This window comes from Chiloscyllium punctatum, chromosome 2 (assembly GCF_047496795.1).
Source record: "Chiloscyllium punctatum isolate Juve2018m chromosome 2, sChiPun1.3, whole genome shotgun sequence".
Classification (NCBI taxonomy): Eukaryota; Metazoa; Chordata; class Chondrichthyes; order Orectolobiformes; family Hemiscylliidae; genus Chiloscyllium; species Chiloscyllium punctatum.
In genome coordinates, this window is record NC_092740.1 from 119,679,749 (window position 1) to 119,703,547 (window position 23,799).

The window sequence follows — 23,799 nt, forward strand, 5'->3', positions numbered from 1 at the left end:
CATGCTAGATAGTAATTGTTGACTTCCCTTGGTAGCCCTTCTCAGTTCCATCATCTTCTTGTACTCCACAGAGCCTGCTCTCCCCAGTCGCCTTTGGCTTTGGTTTTGACTACTTTGCTCAATTCGAAGAGCAGGGAATTGGGGTCCAGTGGCATAACCTCTTCTCGAGTCCATCGAAAGGCGATGAGTACAACATCACCACATCCATCATCCTCATGATCATTGACACATTCCTGTATGGAGTTCTAACTTGGTACATTGAGGCAGTTTTCCCAGGTAGGGATAAGTTGCTTTTGGATGAATAACCTATGAAACAATGAGGTGAAGTGCTTTCTAATCTCCAAATAATTTTGTTACCTTAGTTGTTCAAAGAAGTGTACATGTTCCCAGATCATTTTACAGTACAAGAAAATGGAGTGTTTAATGGCACAACTACATCACCTGACTAATTGGAGATTGGGGGGGCTTCCAGAAGGATTCAAAACTAAGAATTTAATATACAACAAGCAGCATCTGTTTTAAACAAGCTTATTTAGAGTCACTATGTACTACAGTAAGCTCAACTTGTATCTTCCGAATAAAGCAGGGTTATTTTTTCATCAAAGAATAGTGATAGCTACAAACTATCTGTATAAAATCAATTTCATTCACTTGAATAGTGCCAGTGTCCAGATGTTATTGACTGGAGAATTACCCATCATTAGATTCTGGACGAGACTTGTCCCAACACTGTGTGTAGTTTTCAAAATAATAGAGCTGTTTACTGATTGAGATGTGGCAGCAAAGCTGTAATGTTACCGAACTAGCAATGCAGAGATTTGAGCTAATGACCTACAGATATGCCGATGCTAAGAAAACTTGCTGTCTTCACCTTGTCTGCCTTATATGTGACCCTTCACTACCCTCTGAAATAACCGATCAAATTGTTCAGTTATATCAAGAAGACATCTCTGTATCAATTGATTGATTGCTATTGATTCAATGACCTTTCACGCTTCTCTTCCATCTTTCATTCCAACAATGTGCAAATTCAAAATTGTTCCTATTAATTTTCTGACAGAGACAAATGGAATGCACCTTTGCTCCAGTCCCACAACTCCCTGGTCACAGCATAAATTAAAAGTACTTTTCCCAGTTGCAAAGATGACTAATTAATTGATGCAATAATTAGTTAACAACCACAGTCTGCGGAGTTACTTTGCAGAGTTTAGCTTTTTGAAAACAAGCCGTTTTGCCGAAAGATTATTCTTGAAGAAAAGATAATAGAGGATAGAATATTTCCAAAATCTGTCACTCTGATGTTTTAGCACATGTGAGCAAGTCACTATCCGGAAGCAAAGCCAGTAGTTAGTACAGATAGACAACTCTTTATCCGAAATCCTGAAATCCGATAAGTTCCAAGATCTGAAGGTTTCTTTGTGAAGTTTTTTTTCTCATTAACAAAGGTGGTTTAGTATGCAAACAGTTAACCCAACTCACACTCACTCGATGCGTGTCACTCAGATGTGACGTGGAGGGTCGTGGCCCAGCACTGGCAGGCCTCAATTCTGTTTCAGGGTCTGTTTACTCACAGTGAGTCTGCTCTTCGGGAAGATTTTTTAAAATTTCACCATCAAACTGTCACTTATTCTGAAATTTGAAAAATTCTGAATTCCGAAAACCAGCTGGTCCCGAGCATTTTGATTAAAGGATTGTGCATCTGTATTGGCCATGTGAAGCTTTAAGAAGCCTTATTAAAATAAAAATCAATGTCCACAGTGAATTTATCAATGACCACTTCCAAAGAAACTACTCCAGCTGTGTCTGCAAAACTTAAATATATTCATTATTTATCAATCTTTAAAATGCAGGTCCTTCAAGAACTATTAAAGATACAACAGCTTCATAATATGAACGCTCTGTAAAGTGCAGATAAACCTTTACTAAGAATTGTGTTTCTGTAGACAAGTCAGAAAGCTATACTTTGTGAAGGCAAAATTTCCTTCCAAGTACAAAATAACTATCTAATATGGTAAGCATTTCACTTAAGAATGCAATTTGAATTTTAACTAGTTTACAATAGGAATCAACAAAGTTGAATTTTCAGTGGCAGAGTAGTGTGAGCATTAACTTAATTGTAATTCTCTGTGTACTATTTGTTATACAGGACAATATGGCATTCCCAAGCCATGGTATTTTCCTTTTACCAAATCCTATTGGTGTGGAGATACAATTCAGAACATTAAGCAGACTCCATCTGCTAAGAATACAAATTCACAAAGTAAGTGCGGAACCCTTTCCTTTGAAAAGAAAGATGCGTCTGTGAGATTTTTTCTGAACTTTTTTTTTAATATTTCACTTGGAGAACTTACTTTGATCATTGACAAAGTAAATGATGTGCCTGAGAATACATTTAAGAAATGTTTTTGAAATATTGAAGTCTGATGCTACTTACTCGAGCTTAGGTATTGTGATGGCATTGACCATGCTCTCACCCGAGATTCAGACAATCCGGGTCCCTGTCAACATCACCTGGAAATGTAAGAACAAAAATCTAGTAAAGTGTATGATCATTTTATTTCCATGCTGTTCATTTCTTGAAGAATTTTCTACCAATTTCTCCATGAATCCCAAGGTTGCCGGCATGCTCCAGAACTGGTGTTAATGAATATTCAATACATTCATGTACGAATTCCCTCTATCTGCCATTTTAATCATTTTATTTGAGTAGGTTGGTGTCTCTATTATGATAATGGTGAAGGAATGTTAACACGTGTGTTGAGGCACTGATCCATTGATAGCAGCCGCAATCATTTTATTTGCTTTAGTACAAGGCAACTCTGTTCAAAGGGGTTAAAGAGCACAAGTTACTATCAAATACTAGGTGCTTCTTGGTATAACAAACATACATAGTTCAATAGATGTTTGCTTCTGTTTTTCTTTCCTTTGCACTATATGCCCAAACACATGTGCAGACATTGAAATAAGAGAACTGGGATAATTGTCTATGGATCCTTCAAAATTGAATATTCTGCTCAGTGACACCAACTTGTTAAGTTGAATAAAAGCTGGAGAACGCCCAGTAGGTTAGCTGGCATGTTGGATTCTCCTACCAGGGGACAGGAAGCAGGAGGCAAGATAGTTTCTAGCGGCTAAGCTTGTCCCCTCAGAGAAACATTCATTTGTTGGGATTTTCATTTGGTACACTCTTCAAAATGTGGTGGAGGTGTGAACCCTCAAGACCGAAATTGTTTAGATAAACACTTGAAATGCTATAGCAAAGTTACGGGCCACGTGATGAAAGTGGGATCACAACATCTGGATGTTTGACATCTGGCCCAAATACAGTGGGCTGAAGGGATTCTTTCTGTGTGTAAAATCTCAATGACTCTCAGCACAAGGACATGTTCAGTGCCCAATTACCCCTCTCACCCTGATTGTACTCTCTTCCACCCCCTTCAGTCAGGCAGAAGATACAGATGTTTAAAAACATGTACCAACAGATTCAAGAACAGCTTCTTCCTTGCTGTTATCAGGTTTTGACCAGACCCCTCATATATTAAAGTTGATCTTTCTCTGCATCTTCTCTGTAGGTGTAATACTATATTTTGCATTCTGTTCTATTACGCTGATGTACTTATGTATGGTGTGATTTGACTACAAAGCATTCAAAACAATACTTCTTGCTGTATCTCAGTATATGACAATAATCTAATCAAGTCAATTAAAATCTGTGCACGAGCTATAGGCAGCACAGTGGTTAGCACTGCTGCCTCTCAGTGCTAGAGACCCAGGTTCAAACCCACCCTCTACCGACAGCGTGTGGACTTTATACGTTCTCCCCGTGAATGCGTGGGTTTCCTCCGGGTGCTCGAGTTTCCTCCCACAGTTCAAAGATGTGCAGGTCAGGTGGATTGGTGATGCTAAATTTCCCACAGTGTCCACGGACATGTAGGTTAGGTGAATTAGCCATGGGGAATGCAGGGTTTCAAAGATAGGGTGGTGGGGTGGTTCTGAGTGGGATACTCTTCAGAGGGTCAATTGTACTCAGTGGGCTGAATGGCTGCTTCCACAGTGTAGGGATTCTATGATTCTAGGAGCAAAAGACTACAATGAAGAGTATGTAAGTGAGAGGAGCCTTTGATCAAGGCAGCCTCTGGGATTCAGCAGCTCACCACCGTAATGGGTAGAATGAGGTGGGAGCATTGATGGGGTGGTGCATAGCAATCAGCTCATTCTGTGTGGTGTACTGACTTATACCCAGATAAGGAAGGAGAGCCTTCACCTTCCTGCAATACCGGCTACTAGCCTTTCACCAGGCTCCTGCCTGCAGCTAACTAAACTGGTTCCTATCTGTGCAGGAAGCTAGAAGGCCTGGTTTTCTGCCCCTTACCACTTCCATATTTAGCCCAGTGAATGCTGAAAACTGGCTCAGTCTCTCAGTTCAGGGCCATTTTATAAGAACTCTGCAGAAGCTGCCTGACATGCTGAGTGTTTACTCAGATTTCCAAAGTATCTTTCTTTGTCTGTTCGGTATTAGGCTGGATAAATTTCAGGGCAACGAAAAGGGGCTTTACGTGATCCATGACTTCCTTTTCTCTCCCATTCTCAGTCTGTGTGGAAGAGGAGCCGAGTCACCTCACACTTGGTGTCTCCATTCAAAACCTGGTCAAGATTTACCATAATGGCAAGAAGCTGGCAGTCGATGGACTCAGTCTCAGCTTTTACGAAGGGCAGATCACATCTTTCCTAGGACATAATGGAGCTGGCAAAACCACTACTATGTAAGAATTCTGTGCAAAAAACTGAAACAAGCCAGATGCTTTATGTCCGCAACTGGATTAAAAGTAGTTCTTGGGTTCACTGTGATTAAAGGTTTGCATTTGTAAACAGTGCCATAACATGTCATAGTATCATCTTAAAGGTTTCGATTTTGACTTTGTGTTATTTAATATATGAAGAAGGAGTTATGTATGCTTGACTTTGTTGGTCAGTACATTGAGTATAGGAGTTGGGAGGTCATGTTGCAGCTGTTAAGGACATTGGTTAGGCCACTTTTGGAATACTGCATACTGTAAGAAACGTGAAAGGGTTCAAAGAAGATTTACAAGGATGTTGCCGGGGTTGGAAGGTTTGAGCTATAGGTAGAGGCATCAGAGGCCGAGGGGTGACCTTATAGAAGTTTATAAAATCATGAGGGGCAGGAATAGGGTGAATAGTAAAAGTCTTTTCCCCAGGGTAGGGGAGTCCAAAACTACAGGCCGTAGATTTGAGGTGTGTGTGTTGGGGTGGGGGGTAGATTTAAAATGGACTAAAAGGGCAACTTTTTCACATAGAGAGTGGTGTGTGTATAAAATGTACTGGTGGTGTAGGCTGGTACAATTACACCATTTGAAAGATATCTCGAGGAGTACATGAATAGGAAGGGTTTTGACGGAGATGTGCCAAAATGCTGATAAATGGGACTAGATTACTTAGAATATCTGGTCGGCATGGATGAGTTGGACTGAAGAGTCTGTTTCCATGCTGTACGGCTCTGTGATTCTATGACTGTATGAGGGATAGCAAGTAGGCAACCCATTATAAATTACTCACAACTTTTCTTGTTGCTTGAAATCCTCATTTTGGAAATATCTCTGTAATGAGTATGAAATCGAAAAGTAAACATAAGTACATGGGGGAATAAACTGGTTCCTATGCCAATCATTGGGTTATTTTGTGAAGAATGACTCTGTGGCAAACTGTGATTTTATATAAATTGCACTATAATCACCAACTTGCATTGCAGGTCAATATTGACAGGATTGTTTCCACCAACATCTGGAACAGCTTATATTCTGGGAAAAGATATCTGTTCCGACCTCGATTCCATTCGGCAAAGCCTGGGTGTGTGCCCACAGCACAATGTCCTTTTTGATTTGTAAGTGCAATTATGAAGTTCTGTCAATTGGCCTGATCAGTTTGTTCCTTAATAGAATGTTCCCTTCCTTAACATATAATGTATATGAATACTGTCAAAGTGCAGATTAAAAGTAATTATCAAAAGTAATTTATCACTGAATACATCTGAGAGCTTGAGCTGATTTTTCTCTTTATAATTGTACCTAATATTATAGTTGCTTTTGGATGCCCCCGAAGCAATATGCTGCAGAGATTTCTCTACAAAGTATTGCTGGTGGAAACCAGAGGCTATTAAGGGAGGTGTTAGTGTGTAATATCCGGTAAGAATGAGAGAATATTGGCCAGCTTTATGATAAATCCCAAAAATAATATATCATGTGCATATAATGATTCATGTAAATCACGCGACTACAATGCACAACGTGTAATAATTTTCACAAATCGCTGAATTGTTAGAACAGCAAGAAAGCGAATGAACAGCATCAAACCACATGGATCCTGAGGCTTTCAGAATTACTTCTTAGCCTGTTATGATCCCAATAGGATAGCAATAGAGTATAATCTGTCATCTTAGCTAATGGTTTTCTGACGACAGTTCAGTGACTCATGCTTATTTAGGCACAAAACCAGACTTACGTGTGGCTTCCTCGGTCTTTACATAATTATCTAAAACTGGTATGTCTGATGGAATGAAATCATGACTGCTTCACTGGAAGATGATGGTACCATGAAACAGAGGGCATGTGAGCTTTCAATAGAGTTGTGAACAAATGTTGTGGGGGAAAGTCTTGCCAGAACAAATTGAATCCAACCTCCACAGGGCAATTTACCATAATTTCCACCCCATCCAGGAGTACTCCCAGATCCTCAGAGATAGTCAGATATTTATAAAATCTTCAGCCATTTCATCTGCACCATTTGTGACTGGCCTGCTTTGATCCTTTTTTCTCAGGCCTTATTTTCTTGCTTCAAGCACAGGAACCATTCGAGTTCAGACTCAACATTGGTGCACCAGTTGTTATTTTGGCTGTAACAGCAACACAGTTAGCAATAGGGAGGCCTGTACTCAACACTCAAGGAGCTCAGATCCAGTGTACCTGGTGCTTGTAATGAGGCAAAAGTGAGGACTGCAGATGCTGGAAATCAAGAGTCTAGATTAGAGTGGTGCTGGAAAAGCACAGCAGATCAGACAGCATCTGAGGAGCAGGAAAATCAACATTTTGGGGCAAAAGCCCTTCATCAGGAATCGCTTGTAATGAGGGCCGACCGGTCTTGCAAACTGAAAACCAGATAACAGGAAAACAACTATATCAAAATACTGCACTTTGCAACTTTGTTTCCTTGTTAACTCTTATGACTTCTTATTAGCTGGTCTGTAGTTGCTGATGATCTCAAGTAAGAAGGTGGAAAGCCATAATGTTTTCTTGTAGAATTTGTGCTAAACTGCTGGCTGCTGTGATATTGGTGAACTTTATTAATATATTTGTTTATTTTTGCTGTCCCTTAGATAAGAGAGTTAGTGTGGCTTTAGATTTTCAACTTGTGAGCTCATTTATGCATCACAAGGTTTCAGAGAGCTAAAACCCATAACGATTTCAAAATGTAATCTCTGGCTCTCCAACAGTGGCTGGTCCTGTTTATTGACATGTATCGGAGTAGACATTCAGAAATACTCATTGTAACAAAGATTGTTCTGGATTTCTAAGGCTCACTGTAGAGGAACATGTTTGGTTTTATGCACGACTAAAAGGATTGTCAAGGAGTGAGGTGAAGACAGAGGTGGAGCAGATGGTCTTGGATGTGGGGCTGCCCAACAAACGTAAAGAAACAACCAACAAGCTTTCAGGTGAGTTATTCTTCTTTACTGGATAAGGTCATCGAACAATTCTAGTGTAATTATTTAATTGACTACTTAGTAACTATTTGGCTTGTCTCATTTTTGTAAAAAGAAAGATGTGACTTAAAACTTACCCCTTTGACCAAGTTCTTGCTTATCTGTCCTAATATCTCCTAATGTAGCACAGTCTCAAATTTTGCTGTGAGTCACACTGGCATTTTTACAACACTAAAGGTGCCAGATGAAATAGAGTTTTTGATACTACTATTAATGTTACCCTTTATTAGTTTGAACTTTTCTCCCCATGTCTGCTTTCACTACTTATTTTCTAGTAGCATTCTTGATAAAGAAATTCAGCTGCTTCTTTTTCTGGCTAAAGAGCCTGAATCTCTACAATCTGTCCTCACAGCCCTGAATCCTGAAACTTTGGTTTAGGCGCATCACTCTGTTTTGCACTGTCTCCAGTGCCTCAAGCTGTCTCTTGTCTCTCAGTAATCAGAACTGGACACAGTACTCAAGGTACACTTTAACCAGAGCATTATATGGATTGGTCACTAGTGTTATAACTGTGTAGTCCAGCATTCTGTTGGCTTTGTCTGCTGTCCCTATGCAATGCCAGGGATTAATGTGTCCATTAAATCTTTTAACATTCCACCCGGTGTCAACACCACTCATGAAGCATACGTGCTACATATTTGTTCCATGGTGTTGTATCATACACTTGCCTGCTTTCAGTTACATATTATTTAATTTATCCTGTAGTTCCTACACTACTTTGATAGATTGCACCATCCTTCCTGGTTTGATAATATTTTTAAGTGCAACCAATTTGCACCAAGTTTCAGATTCTAAACCATGAATGTAATTTCAAACACTAGTGGGCAGCACGATGGCACAGTGGTTAGCACTGCTGCCTCACAGCACCAGAGATCCGGGTTCAATTCCCGCCTCGGGCAACTGACTGACTGTGTGGAGTTTGCATATTCTCCCCGTGTCTGCGTGGGTTTCCTCTGGGTGCTCTGGTTTCCTCCCATAGTCCAGAGATGTGCAGGTCAGGTGAATTGGCCATGCTAAATTGCCCGTAGTGTTAGGTTAGGGGTATGGGTGGGTTGCGCGTCGGTGTGGACTTGTTGGGCTGAAGGGCCTGTTTCCACACTGTAAGTAATCTAATCTAAAGTCAGGGACAGCCAATATGTCCTTTTGCCCCTCTTAAACAGTAGCCTTTTTAATCATGTTTTTGTCTGATGCTATATTTTACCTTGGCCGCAGCTCTTTTCTCTGGGAAGGAAGGAGATTGGTAGGGCAAATGTAAGTTCGTATTACCATTTGTTGGGGAATCTAGAACCAGGATCAAGAAAGATAGGATTGGTTGCCCATAAATACAGTTGTGAATTTAGGAGAACTCGCTTTGTCACAAGAGTGGTGCCAAAGTGGAAAATGCTACAATGTGCAATAGGTAAGGGGAAATGAAAGATACATTTAGAAAGCTGGATAATGACATCAGAAAAAAGGCTTTAGAAGGATAAACTGTGAAGTAGGATGAAGAAGTTTCAGATGGAGCAGAAATAGAGAGGATGGTAGATATGTTAATTGATTAGTTATCCAGTGATCTGGACTAATAATCAGCAGGAGGCATGAATTCAAATCACAATAGCTGGAGGAACTAACTACAAATTAATTTAATATAAGGTTAGTATTGGTGATGATGACCATGAGACTACTGGATTATTACAAAACTTATTTACTCATTCCTTCAATATTGATCTGCCTGGCTTATATGTGATTAGAGACCACAGGCACGTATTGGTAAATTCTTAGCTGCCCTCTGAAATAGATCATTCTGATGTCAAGAGGGCAGCTCACCTTTTTGAGAGCAATTAGGGATGGACAAAAAGGCTCAGTTTTTGCCACAGATGCACATGCACTGTAAATTAATGAAAAAGAAGACTGGTATGGACTAGTTAGTCTGTAAACTCTTTAGTGTACTGTAGATTTTGTTGAGTATTAGTTGTCTATTATGGGAAATTTTATCAGATGTTTTCTGGAAATCTTGCATATATAATGTAGGGCTTACCACAATGTAAATAAGAAGACCCTCAAACAATTGAAGGACATTAGTCATGCAGTATATAATCCTCATTTAAACCTGTGTAGACAGCTATTTACCATGGCATTATATATTGTTACATATTAGAATATTTGGGCAGCACAGTGGCACAGTGGTTAGCACTGCTGCCTCACAGCGCCAGGGACCCGGGTTCAATTCACGACTCAGGCGACTGACTGTGTGGAGTTTGCACGTTCTCCCCGTGTCTGCATGGGTTTCCTCCGGGTGCTCCAGTTTCCTCCCACAGTCCAAAGATGTGCAGGTCAGGTGAATTGGCCATGCTAAATTGCCCATAGTGTTAGGTAAAGGGGTAAATGTAGGGGAATGGGTGGGTTGCGCTTCGGTGGGGTGGTGTGGACTTGTTGGGCCGAAGGGCCTGTTTCCACACTGTAAGTAATCAAATCTAATATTACAACAGCATGTGAGCAGTTGCTGAAGCAAATCTTCCTTTGGTTATCCTTGCTGATGGATGGTATTCAAAATGCCAATTGCTGTATTTTCTTTCAGTCGTCAGGCAGCAGTTTTATATTTGTGTTGACTTTTTTTAAACAATTTCATGATGAGAAGATATACCAGTACTACAACATTTTACATCTCCACAGTGGCTCTGCAGGGGATCTGGAGTTCAGTAGAGAGTTCCAGTGCATAGCCTGCACTATCTCCGCCTCAGAATGCTAGCCAGAACTATGTGCCAACTCAATTCCAGCTGTCAGTTTTATTGCGTATGTGGAATCTGCAGCCATGAGATTATACTGTTATTAGTTGCTGAATTACTCACAGTGCTGACTGCTAGTACCCTCCGCTAGGGTTACTAAAGTTCAGTAGCAAAATGGAAAAAAAGCAGGCCAGCTTTCATCTTTTTTTTAATCATTTTCTTCTTGGTCAAAGTGCTTTGTTTATGTGTGGGACCAGATTGTGGCATGTGGTTTATATTGTGCAATTTTGGCCCTTCTAACACATTACATTTTATTTATTTTGAAATCTTCTTTTGTCTCTGGCAGTCAATTTTCTCCTTCTTCTGAAAGCAGTGGTGCCTCAATAAGGTAGAATTGAGTGGCTTTAGCTAAGGGAAATGAAAGCTCAATGGCAATAAGAGTGACCTGGATATCTGGAGATTTGAGTTCACAACCCATCAAAGCAGCTGGGGATTTGATTTTGGTTAATTAAGTAAAATATGACCATGAAACAACCAGATTATTGTAAAATCTCATTTGCCCTTTAGGGAACAAGACTGGCCGTCTTTCCCTGGTCTTGTCTGCAACTTACTCCAAATTCAACAGCAATGGGACTGATGCTTAACTTGTATTTGAAATGACCTAGTGAGCTACTAGCTGTATTCACTAAGGATGCTCAGCCCCATTTTTCAAGGACAAGTAGGATGACAATAAACAATGGCTTTTCAAGCAATAGTATCCTAGCAATGTGTCATAGAGTCGTAGAGTCAGAGAGGATTACAGCACGGAAACAGACCCTTTGGTCCAACTTGTCCATGCCGACCAGATATCCTAACCTAAGAGTAACAAAGGGCAGCTTCTGTAGTTGAATCATTTAAAGGCCAGATGAAGTAGGAAAACAGGAACCAATCCTTTTACTTAGAATTAGAATCCCTACAGTGTGGAAACAGGCCATTCGACCCTTCAAGTCCATACCGATCGTCTGAAGTGTAACCCACTCAGACCTATTCCCCAACCCTATATTTTCCCCTGACTAATAACCTACACTATGGGCAATTTAGCATGGCCAATCCACCTAACCTGCACATCTTTGGATTGTGGGAGGAAACCGGAGCACCCGGAGGAGACCCACGCAGACACGGGAGAATGTGCAAACTCCACACAGACAGTCGCCCGAGACTGGAATCAAACCCGGGTCCCTGGCGTTGTGAGGTAGCAGTGCTAACCACTCAGCCACCGTGCCGCCCATTACTGCATAATTTATCTGCAGAATATAATGTTACCTATATTTAGCTTCTCAGATTCTCAGAGGTTTCTCTTTTTATGTGCTTCAGACATTCAGTCTATCAATACCCTTCATCTGCATATCCCTAACCTTAACAGGACTATTAACACACCATTACCATCTGTTCCTATTCCCAAGGTCTGTTCTCCCTGTTTGAGCTTCTGCATTGACTGTCAATGGGCTATTTAGGAGGCAGGAGCAGAATAATCCTCTCCTGCCATCCACGTAATGTAGGAGTCACCTTGAATGCAAACAGCAACAGGAGTCTTGAAGAATTTATTTTTTTAAAAAACACCTTCCCTAATCAAGGAGATTAAAAGTCATATGCATTGCCGTCTTGGTTCAGAAATAATAGATCCGTCAATGTCATTGTCTTTGTAGAAATAATAGATCTGTCATTAAACCTGAGATCTTCTTGGTACTTATTGCACAAAGATGTTACAGCATAGTCATAGTATTTATATCTCACACAAGCCCCTTCCTAATATCAGTTTACCATATTAACATAACACTTTCTTTCTCGCTCATATATATCCACCTTCCCTTCAAACACATTTACTCTGTTTGCTTCAATTCCTCCTGTGCTTCCTCATACCATATTCCCACCCTTCTGAGTGGCAATCATATACTTATGACCAGTAATTTTGGACTCTTCACAAGTCGAAGTATTAAGTTATTAACTATTTTGTGGTCATTGATTTTCAGCCAGTTTACTAAGTAGACCAACAGGGAATCTGGGAAGGTGAGGGGAGTTATGTATGATGTTCCAAGGCAGGTTTAAAGAATGAATCAATTTTGCATTGGTGCCAGCCATTGTCAACAATTTTAAATGTTCTGACCTGGTATAATGAACTTAGTGTTAATTGTCTTTATTTAAATCTGAACAGACCATTTTCAGCTTTACAAGATAGAAGTTCAAAGTTTAATCTTTGTGGCGTGATGATTTTGCCAATACTAATTGTAGTCTCCCTGAATTCCTCAGTCAGGATGCATGCATAAGAGCAAATTGTCTGAAAATTGCTTACTTTCAAGCACGTCCCGCTGTCCTGGTAGATGAAGGAAGAATTTGGAGTTGCTTCAGTTTCTGTACCTTTATACAATGCTCCAGTTCTCCACATGTGACCCCCTCTTTCATGTAAACATTTGTGAAAGACGCAAGACTAACTCCGTAACATACCTCATCCAAAACCCCATCAGTGCCCCCTCCGTAATCCCCCAGTGCCCTCATCCTTTGCTGAAACCAGGACTTAATTCCTGTCAAATCATAGCTCAGGAGTATATGAAAGGTCAGTTCATCGATGAAAGATTACTTCCTCTGTGACTATTGATTTCAGAGTTTGTCATTGGGAATAGAATTTAAAGTTTCCCATTTTGGAATGTTTCTTTGGTTATGATAATTGCAAATATTAAATTGATGTGGTCAAACGGTTCCCCCCCCCCAACTTAGTACCTGAGATAGGTATGCCATCTGTTATGCATAAATCAAACTGTGATGCACATTATCCTGCAATGGAATTTTTGATGAGATTAGGAGCACAAACCTCTGCCTTTAATCCTGACTCATGAAGCCAAACAAGGACTGAGTTACCCAACTACTTTTCTTTATTTGTTAAATCTTGGGGGTCTATGACAGTGCTATTGTTTTCAGAATTATTGCTTATCTGTTACATACCTTTAAACGGAAATTAATATTTTAACTTTGTTTGACTTAAAAGGCGGAATGCAACGAAAACTTTCAGTAGCCCTTGCATTTGTTGGTGGCTCGAAAGTTGTCATCTTGGATGAACCAACTGCTGGAGTTGACCCTTATTCCCGCCGAGGGATATGGGATCTGCTGCTGAAATATCGGCAAGGTAAGATTACAGCATGGCCTGAAATATCATGATGGTGCCTTCATGAATCATTTGCCATGCTCTCAGTGCCTCATTTTTTATAGCAAGAACACAAAAAATAGAACCAGAGGTGAAGAATGTTGGGTGCATGATGTTAATGTCACTGGACGAGTAACTCAGAGCCCCAGGCTAATGTTCTAAAGACATGGATTTGAATCCCACCATGGCAGATGGTGAATTCAAAACAAAACTCTGGAATCAAAAAGAAGCTAGCCTATGGTCAGCCCATGAACCATGAAACCACCATCAATTGTCATTAAAAAAAAAATTCAGGTTCACTAATGCCACTTAAAGGAGGAAATCTGCCACCCATACCTGGTCTGGCCTATGTGTAACTCCAGACATTTAACTGACCTCTGGCCAATTAGGGATGGGCAATAACTGTTGGCCTAGCCAATGGTGCCTGCATCCCATGAAGGTATATAATTTTTTTTTCAAAGTCTCAACAAGCTTTTGAATGAAGCAATTTCTCCTCATCTGAGTCCTAAATGATTAGCCTGATAATGTGGCTTTGTGTTTTAGCAGTAACAGTCAGTCGGTAACTACCATATCAAATTCCTTCCAAATCCTGCATGTTTCATTGAAATTACCTCATTCTTTTAAGCTGCAGAGAAAATAGACTCAGCTTGTTTAGCCTCTCATTTTAGGACAAACCCACTCATTCCAAGACCAATCTTTGCTAATGTAAATATGTTCTTCTTTAGATTGTGAAGGTGTTGCTAAATCCCTGTGCTTTATTACTGGATAAAACGGAACTTTTGGAAGCAATATCCAGTGGACCAAGTGCTATTGTGTGGGATTAAATAAATTGATAATCCGATTCCATTAAAATTTGGCATGCCCCTCAGGTATCATGCCAAGTGAGTGCTGTCATCTTTTAGATCAAATGATAAACCAAGGCCCCAGCTGCTTTCTCAGCTTGTCATAAAAGTTCCCATGTCACTATTTCAAAGAGCAGAAATGGTATTTTCACCGGTGCCCTGGATAATATTTATACCTCAATCAGCAATACTTGATGTGCAGGTTTTCTAGCCTTTGTTACATTGCTTTCTGTGAGAGCTTGCTGAGCACGTGTTGGTGACATATTTTACATTATGACAGAATTCATGGAGACTTCATTTCTGTAATGGCTTTGCAACATCCGGAAATCATGAAAGGACCTGTGTAATTACAAGCCTTTCTTTAGAAAGCTCCTGCTGCATAATGTCCAAGTTCTGAATTAACCTAATCCTCCTGCTTGAGTTCCGTTAATCTTTCACTGGTTTTTTTGTGAAAAGTCAATAGGATTGGGCTGATAGATTTAACATTTGGCAATATTGAAGTAAGCATTTTAGTCCCCATGGTGTAAAGAAGCCTCAAAATGATTAAAACAGTGTTGAAAGCAGAACCCACAGTAACATTTCAAACAAAGGATTTGCCAGAATATTGTACAAAACCACTTAATATACGAGGTCTGTAAGCCAAGTACTAAGCACGTGCTTGTACACTTCACCTGAATGTGGTTCAAATCAAATTTAAATGCATTTATTTGCTAACAGTGACTGTCATAGCAAATAATGTGTAGTTATCTTGTGGGAATATTGCACCCCTTTTAAGGGACATATTCAATGCACTGTTGCTGAGTAAGGATCCAGAGTTGATTCCAGCCATTACTTAACAATGTCTTTTCAATCTGTGGATTTATACATAGTGATTCCTGGAGAACGATGTTATATTCTGGTGGGGAGAAATGTAAATCCATTTTCCTTCCCAGGTCGGACCATTATCCTCTCTACACATCATATGGATGAGGCAGATATGCTGGGAGATCGGATTGCCATTATTTCTAATGGCAAGCTATGCTGTTGTGGATCATCATTGTACCTAAAGAACCAGTTAGGAACAGGCTACTACCTCACTCTGGTCAAGAAAGATTTAGAGCCATCTCTCAGCTCCTGTAGAAACAGCAGCAGCACCATGTCCTACTTAAAAAAGGTAAACATTAATTACATAGGATATAGGACACAGAAACAGGCCATTCGGTCCAGCCAGTCTATGCCAATATTGATGTTTTACTCCTCCTTCCTCATCTAACTCTATCAGTATAACAGTCTCAATCCTTTTCCCTCTTAAAATGCTGTACCTTTTCCTTAAGTGCATCTATAGTATTCACTTCAGGCGATCCTGCCGTAGCAATTTCTCCATTCTCAGCACTATCTGGGTGAAGGTCTTATTTCTGAATTTAATATTGGATTTTTGGTGACTACCTGATATTAATAACTAGTAGCTTTGTTCTGTCCTACATATGGAAATATTTTCTTCATCACTACTTAAGCTTTTTGTAATTTTTAAAGATCATGAGGTAGGGTAGCCACTCAGCCTTCTCTTTCCAAGGGAAATAAGATCCACAGAAACATGTCCTCTCCTAATATGTATACCACTGCCTTCCTGGTATTATTCTTGTAAGCATTCTTGGACCCTCTCCCGGGCCTCTTTATCTTTGCGATAACATGGTGAATGTGCAGCAATTGATTGCTGCTGTCTTTGAGTTACATCATTGGACCAATGAGTAGTTACTCTGGTCTCATTTACAGGAGGACAGTGTTTCTCAAAGCAGCTCTGATGCTGGGCTTGGCAGCGATCAAGAAAGTGATACCATCACTATAGGTAAGCAAAACCTAACAAAGACCAAGTATACCACCTTGGGATGAGCAGCTCAAATCCATCAGAGTCGAATTGGCACAGGGCTATGCCTGAAGTTATTTATTGGCCACATTGTTTCTTCATTTTGTTTGTGGAGAAGATGCTTGATACAGGCCAGATATTTCTTCACTGGGAGAGAGAGAGAGACAGACAGACAGACAGATAGAGGAACAGGTCCCTGAGACCTTCTCAATCAGCCAGGTTTGTAGAATGTAAGTGGAGTGGGGCAAAAATTAGCTTGCCTAATATCTCTGTTAGGTGTGGTTGCTCCTCCTTCTAGTCACATAACACCACTTAAGGTGCCAGCTGCCTCCTGACTCATTACCTTTAACCAAAGGATACCTTCGTTTGATGGATTTTTAAAACAATGTTAATGGCAGTGTGAACAACATTGTCCAGGACTGTTGCATCAGTACCATCAAATAGCTCATTAACGTGTTCTTGTTTTTACTCTCCATTTCACAGATGTTTCAGCCATTTCCAATCTCATCTTGAAACACATTCCAAAGGCTCGCTTGGTTGAAGATATTGGCCATGAACTGACATATGTGCTGCCTTATGAGGCTGCTAAAGATGGGGCTTTTGTGGAACTTTTCCATGAGATTGATGACAGACTCTCTGACCTCGGAATTTCCAGTTATGGAATTTCCGACACCACTCTGGAAGAAGTAAGACATTGGGGTTTCGTATTTTGCTTCTCTGCAAACACCAGCTCTTCAGTGAACACTGGTGTAGTCAGCATTTGGTTCTAGTTGTGACTTTTGTCAATGCGCTAAAAATGGTGTGGGTAGGGTGTCCTTTGATAGGCCATTGGTTAAATTTGGTTTGGAATTTGGAGCTATGCAGAACACTTGATCACATCTGATCCTAAATTAGGTGTTGAGTTAAATGATTTCAGCCTGGGTGGTTGTAGTTTGTGCTTCAAGGAAACATCAGGACTATCAGCCGCGGTTTCCACTCCAGATAGTCATCCTGTGGCCATCGGTTGCATGTTTGCTTGAAGATTGGACTCCGTCATGATGACCACTGTCCTGATAATACTTGTTGACACATGAGGATCAATCGCTTGGTGAGAAAACAGAAAATCAATAATGCCTGAAATTAGGGCTCAAGTTTGAGTTCTGAGGAGATATGCAGAGGATGTTCAAGGGTTCTTATTTTTCCCAAGAAAGAATATAGAACTGAATCGATATCCTTGAACAATACCACTTCATTTGAAAATGCCTTTCATGAGATTTGGAATATTCTGAATTCACATCACAGAACCCAGAACATCCACACAGGAATACAGTAGACCAGAAAACCTTGTCCCTGAATCAATCCAGCATGATTCATCTTTAGCACATGATAAATAAATGGAATACTTTTTGCAGACCCATGAGATATACCATGTAACTCAGCTGCAGTGGAGATCGTTGCTCATCCTGTCTGCCAGTGGGTCTCTGATGCATTATAACATTGCTATTATAAGGGAGAAAAGAAGCTATTTGAATGTTGCAACATTTAAAGCACTGGAAGATTTTTTAAACTGGAAATTATAGGATTAGTCTCAAAGTGGTGCATTATTGCCAATGACACAATTATGTATTGCTTATCTGAATACCACACCCTTTCTTCTCACCTGCAATGAACACTGATTCCAACTGCAAACATACTGCACGATGAAAGTCAGTGCTGCTGCTGAGGGAAAACTTTCCCAACTCTAGCATGCCACGAGAACTAAACAGTGTCCGAGTGTTTTTACTAATTCTGAGTTGCTACATAAATTTTGGTATCATTATCTTTATTATCACCCTTACAGTTTTTTTCTAATAAATTGAGAACCAGCGCAAACCTTTCATTTTTTTGCCATTTTTGTTTTCAGATTTTCCTTAAGGTTGCTGAGGATAACGGAGTGGATACAGAAACGTCAGGTAACCTGATCTGGACTCTCTGTTTTGTAATCTGATGTGCAAAGTTTCACCTTCCAGAATTGCACATCATGCGTTTTTATTCCTGTAAATATCAATGCACCTCATTTTCTGAGGTTAGGTGTTATTCATTCATATGTTCTGCCTGAAGGCAAACTCTTAACTGGCTCATTTTTTGCTGATGCTGCAACCTAAGCAGATTCCTTGCCGGATTTGCATCAGTGATACTTTGCCAGTGCCTTCCACTTTCCAGAGCAGGTCCTAAATCTACCTCAGTCAGAACAAGAATCAAATGCATGCTCTTGATGTTATTCTGAATCAAACATGAACCACTCAGTCAACTGAACGAACCAACTTTTTAACACTAAGTGTAAGGTGTGTAAAAGTTTTGCCGTGCATAGTGCTTAGTCAAGGCAAAACATGTGGAAAGGCAGCAGTTTATTAACATGTGGAAAGGCAATTCTGATGACAAATAAGTATTGGGTGCATTACAGCAGAGTCATCTCCTTGAAGTTTACTGCCTCTAATTTCACAAGTGTCCATCCAATACCTGCCTTTGTACTCCAAATCGAAATCATGGAATCTCACAGCATGGAAGCAGCTATTCTGTCCATGTCTTTGCCTGTTCTTTGATAATCAACTATTAAAAACCTTTGGAGTACTAGTCTGCACCTCAAATTGGTGATATTTTTACTTTATTAGGTTAGAATATATGGCGCAATTAAGTAAAATGCAATAATGAAAGATACCTCTTGCTAGTTTGCACCTCTTGTCAGTTTGCTACTCTTGCTGAAAGATACTTTCAAATTTAAAGACATTTGGAATGCTCATCATTACTTGGAAATGCTGCCCTTTTTTTGTCTTGCCTCAGAAAAGGCACCACAATCCAAAACAAATCAGTTTTCCCCAACATTATTCCCATTTAAAAATCACACAGTGCCAGGTTATAGTCCAACAGGTTTATTTGGAAACACCAGCTTTCGGAGCGCTGCTCCTTCATCAGGTGGTTGATGAAAGCTAGTGCTTCCAAATAAACGTATTGGACTAGAACCTGGTGTTGTGTGATTTTTAATATTGTACACCCCAGTCCAACACTGGCATCTCCGAATCATTATTCCCAGTGACACTGAGAATAAATGTTCATCTTCGTGTGCACTTCTGTTAAATCCTCAGATGGGTTCTAAACAAAAAGTAAACATTTGTGAACCACCCAGCCATATTTAACAGCACAATGAGTTACTTCCTGTTGATTTAAAGTTAATCTAAGTGATAAATCTGATTTCACTTTAGATGGCATGATTCCAGCTTGCCGAAACCGCAGATCGAGATTTGTGGACAGACAGAGTTGCTTGAGACCGTTCACTGATGATGCTGCTGACGCTAATGACTCAGATGGTGATCCAGGTAAGTAAGGAGGTGGAAAATGATGCTGTTGTTGTCTGTAAATCTGCAGGTGGCACATTATATACACACATACAAAATCAGATTAGAAGCAGCCAGTTAGTCCTTTAGCCTGTTCCATCATTCAGTAAGATCACAGATGATTTGATTATGGCCTCAACTTCAATTTCTTGCCTACTTCCAATAACAATTGATTCACATTATTATTTAGATCCTTACACAATGAAGCGCTGACCTTGCCCTAATATCCTGTGCCAAATTTGAGTGTAGAGCACTAGAACTGAGGGAAACTGCAGTGTTGAGATGTCCCAGTAGTCCCATGACCAGGGAGCAGATTGGTTCTATTGGGCATGCAGATAGGAACGGCAAAAGTAAATTGGAATTCTAACAGCAACAGTATTATTTAAGGGGCATTTATAATTTAAATACAGTCATGTAGAAAGGAACACAAAAGCAAAATACTTAAGGTGCTAGAAGTCTGAAATAAGAGCAGCAAAACAAGCTGGAAACCTGAAAACAGGCAGCATCTATGGAGAGAAACAGAGTTAACAGTTCAGGCTGATCAATTTCCATTGGAAGTTGCTCTTCATAAATTGACTGCTACATCTCACCTCACTGGTTGTAAAGCGTTTTAATACAGTCAGAGACTGTGAAAAGCACCATGCAAATGCAAGTGATTATTTATCAAATATGCTTGCGTACCCTTCGTTCTATTAATGTGCTATGGAACCATTGAGTTACTTGGTGAATAATTGAATGAATTTATTTTTACTACACTGTGCAGGTAAAGGTATAATATAAGTAAAAAATGGTTGTCTTGTTTGCAGAGGCCCGTGAAACGGACTTCCTGAGTGGAATGGATGGGAAAGGTTCTTACTCAGTAAGAGGTTGGAACCTTTTTAGGCAGCAGTTTGTGGCATTGTTCTGGAAGAGGTTGATTTATGCAAAACGCAGCCGGAAAGGAATCTTTGCTCAGGTGAGCCTTCAATTGTCAGAGGAACTGATGGCAGAACAAATATGGTAGGCCGCACTGCATTACTGTGAACTGTGGGATCAGAGCATTTATTGGGTCTGGGTATGACTAAAGGAATTGGTTAAACTTGTCATATGTAAGAATGACGAGTCTAAAAATGAGTTGATGTCACTGGGTACAAAATGGGCGATTGAAATTACATACCTTTATAAGTCTTAAAAGCATTTCTGAGTAAATCCCTCTTTAGTCGCTAAGGGTCAACATAGGCCAGCAGAAATAACTGCACAGAGGCCGATTTCCTGTCACCAAGTCACCCTCTATTTACATGTGCAAAATACACTGGCTGTGGCCAACCATGTCAGAGTCAGTCTCTGAACTGAGGAGACTCTGAATCCCCTGTTACATCTATCAGCCAGAGCTCCCTGATTGGTCAGGGTTAACAACCCAACCAAGAATCTCACAGTCAATAAGATTCACCTGGTTCCAATCACTACACCAGCCATATTACTTTTGTTGACTTCTGCCTCAGCTCAAATCTCAGAATTTTCACATTGATCACCTTTCTGGCTTCTTTGAATAGAATTAAGAAATTAGGGTGACTTTGATGCTGTTATTCAATTGAATTGGATTGAGATTGTCCAATTGCAGATGCTCCATTCATTGGCCTGATAAATTCCATGAGCATTTCCACATTTAGAATGCGGTTTATAGGGTGCATAAGGCCAGGGCAAAGGCCTAGTTTGAGCGAGAATCTGACTAACCTTGGCTGCACTCTCATCCTCTGTCCAGGGCCATTTTTAATTTCAGGTATTTGCCACACACCAGGTCAAAATTATTTAACACTCCTAGGAATATTATACACTCCTTTAATTCTGTATTCTTGATGAGATGCCATTCACTTCTGCACAGCTAGCAGTTCTGCTTTCATTGAGACTTTATTTAAAATGGAAAGATCTCTTTTTGTCTCATTGGAAATGGAATCTTAATTACAACCTACAGCATTAAGATAGTTTCCATTCAATACGGTTTGATAATGCATACTCATGCAACCTGGTGTTTGTACAAGTGTGAGGAATTCTCCCTGCTTTGCTGTCTTACAGATCGTACTACCTGCTGTGTTTGTGTGTATTGCACTGGTGTTCAGTCTGATTGTGCCTCCATTTGGTAAATATCCCAGCTTAGAACTGCATCCCTGGATGTATGATGAACAGTACACTTTCATTAGGTACGTCTTCTATTATGCGCTGTTTGCAACTCATTACAGTAGAACAAGGCAATCATTATAGGGAGGGCAAGAGGACCTCTTGCCAGGATCACTGCCACTCAATTTAGAAACTAATTGATGGCTGTGTTTAGAATGTACAATGATTCATCAAGCAAAATACCATTTGTGAAGCAATGAATGCAGTTACATTTTCCTTTGTGGTTCCAACACTGTTTACTCATGGATGCTTGTTCCACAATACTGCTCAAAAACACTTAAATCCATGCAGTAATCATTTATCTTCAGTCAGACATCTGCCCAGTTTTGGACTATTTGTATTGCCTAATCACATTGAACTTTGTGAACTTGTGCCTTTGCAAGAGAAGATCAGGTTGATAAGATGTCAGTCTAGTAGAGGGGAAAGTTTAATTGGGTAGGCAGGTGGACTATGCGGGCACCAATCTCCCCACCTCTTATCCAATATTTATTGGAGGTCTGGGATATTTTACATTCAGCCATTCAGCTGGAAATCCTTAGGTGGCAGAGTTCAGACGCAGCCAGTGAGGTTTAGGAAAGTATTTGTGCTCCTCATTGCCTTGCAAAGTTCAATTTAAATCTTAGTCCTTTTAGTTCTTCTGCTTGTTGCTTGGTGGGTCTCACTGCACAGGGTGCCTGTGCAAGGTGAGCTGATCAATCAGCAGTTAAAATACCATTATAAAGACATTTATAGCACCTTAAATTAGAATGTATTATAAGTCAGGTGCCTCGGCTACAGAAAAAGGACAAAAATGCCCAGTGAAACCTGACAATGACAGTAAAGTTCCAGGAAAGTGTTGGTTTTGTTACTGGTTCTAGGAGGACACACAAGATGCTTCACCAGTGCCATGGATATGAACTGTCTCTCCTGCTAATTAGACGTGGACTTAATTAGTACAGTCACCAAGTCAACAATATAGACATAGCACTTCCTTGCATTGAATCACTGTAAGCACTATTGGTACTGATCCATACATATTTAAAACTGATGTCCTATCAATCAAATGAATGAAGAGGGTTGACAGAAGGGTCTCGAGAAAGGGCATGACAAGCGTATAAAAAGAGTAAGGTAGAATTTGATACTTTGTTGACTGCTGCTACAACTTGATTTGAGGTTATTAATTTTTTTGTATAACCTCTTCACAGTAATGATGCTCCCGGAAATGAGCACACAGAAAAACTGCTCAACTCTCTTGTTAATAGGCCAGGGTTCGGCACTCGGTGTATGAAAGGAAGTCCCATTCTGTGAGTACACTGCAGATCTTATTTAACGTATCCTGAACACACACAATGGACATCATGTGGTGGGAGTATCTGTACTGGATACTATTTATTGATAAACCATTGCAGATATGCTTTTGACTCTGATACTGAAGGTCCTGAGCTGTGGTCATTTTCAGTAAATCTCATTACTACTAGAACATTCCTTGAAACTGACTTATGAAAATTCCTTACAATCTGTTAAGTTTGCAATGGATTGGAACATCATAGATGTAACATTTCTTCCAATTAACAAAGGAAACAAGAAACAGGAAACTATAGACCAGTTTGTTTAGCATATGTCAGTGTTTCTTCAATGCGAATTGGCTTTAACGCGATGGAAGAATTTAGACCATTATTTGTGGAACACAAACTTTCCTTACCTGTAATGGCTGTAATGTGATTCCGCCCCCATTGTTTAAATGGCACGGCTATTGCATGCTTTTCTTATAATGCGCGATCGCATGAGAACGGAACTGTCACGTTACATCAGAACTGACTATACGTCAATGGTCTCTCTAAGCTACGTGTATATGCAGGGCTGTGAGTTTCCTCTGATGCGCTAGCACATTAATCTCTGTTTGCTGATTTAAATGCCATGCACTTTGGAAGCCTACGCACCAACAAAAAAACAATGGAAGTATTGGTCAAGGGGACA

At 40.1% G+C, this 23,799-nt stretch overlaps 2 protein-coding genes across 4 annotated transcripts in view; one reads left to right on the forward strand and one right to left on the reverse strand.

Moving 5' to 3' along the window:
* Window positions 1-23,799, forward strand: part of LOC140488063 (phospholipid-transporting ATPase ABCA1-like) — a 144,432-nt gene that overhangs the window by 87,494 nt on the left and 33,139 nt on the right. For all 3 annotated transcript variants that reach the window (XM_072587746.1, XM_072587737.1, XM_072587756.1), the window contains 14 exons: window positions 72-276; window positions 2,147-2,260; window positions 4,592-4,763; window positions 5,768-5,899; window positions 7,587-7,726; window positions 13,499-13,636; window positions 15,429-15,649; window positions 16,249-16,321; window positions 16,823-17,025; window positions 18,222-18,270; window positions 19,558-19,671; window positions 20,496-20,644; window positions 21,742-21,866; window positions 23,028-23,126. In XM_072587746.1, coding sequence (XP_072443847.1) covers window positions 72-276; window positions 2,147-2,260; window positions 4,592-4,763; window positions 5,768-5,899; window positions 7,587-7,726; window positions 13,499-13,636; window positions 15,429-15,649; window positions 16,249-16,321; window positions 16,823-17,025; window positions 18,222-18,270; window positions 19,558-19,671; window positions 20,496-20,644; window positions 21,742-21,866; window positions 23,028-23,126 — 1,934 coding nt within the window. The remainder of the gene's footprint in view (window positions 1-71; window positions 277-2,146; window positions 2,261-4,591; window positions 4,764-5,767; window positions 5,900-7,586; window positions 7,727-13,498; window positions 13,637-15,428; window positions 15,650-16,248; window positions 16,322-16,822; window positions 17,026-18,221; window positions 18,271-19,557; window positions 19,672-20,495; window positions 20,645-21,741; window positions 21,867-23,027; window positions 23,127-23,799) is intronic.
* nipsnap3a (nipsnap homolog 3A (C. elegans)) overlaps window positions 2,451-23,799 on the reverse strand; it is a 90,544-nt gene continuing 69,195 nt past the window's right edge. Inside the window, exon 7 of the mRNA XM_072587781.1 lies at window positions 2,451-2,511. Within this exon, the coding sequence (XP_072443882.1) occupies window positions 2,471-2,511 (41 nt within the window). The 3' untranslated portion in view covers window positions 2,451-2,470. The remainder of the gene's footprint in view (window positions 2,512-23,799) is intronic.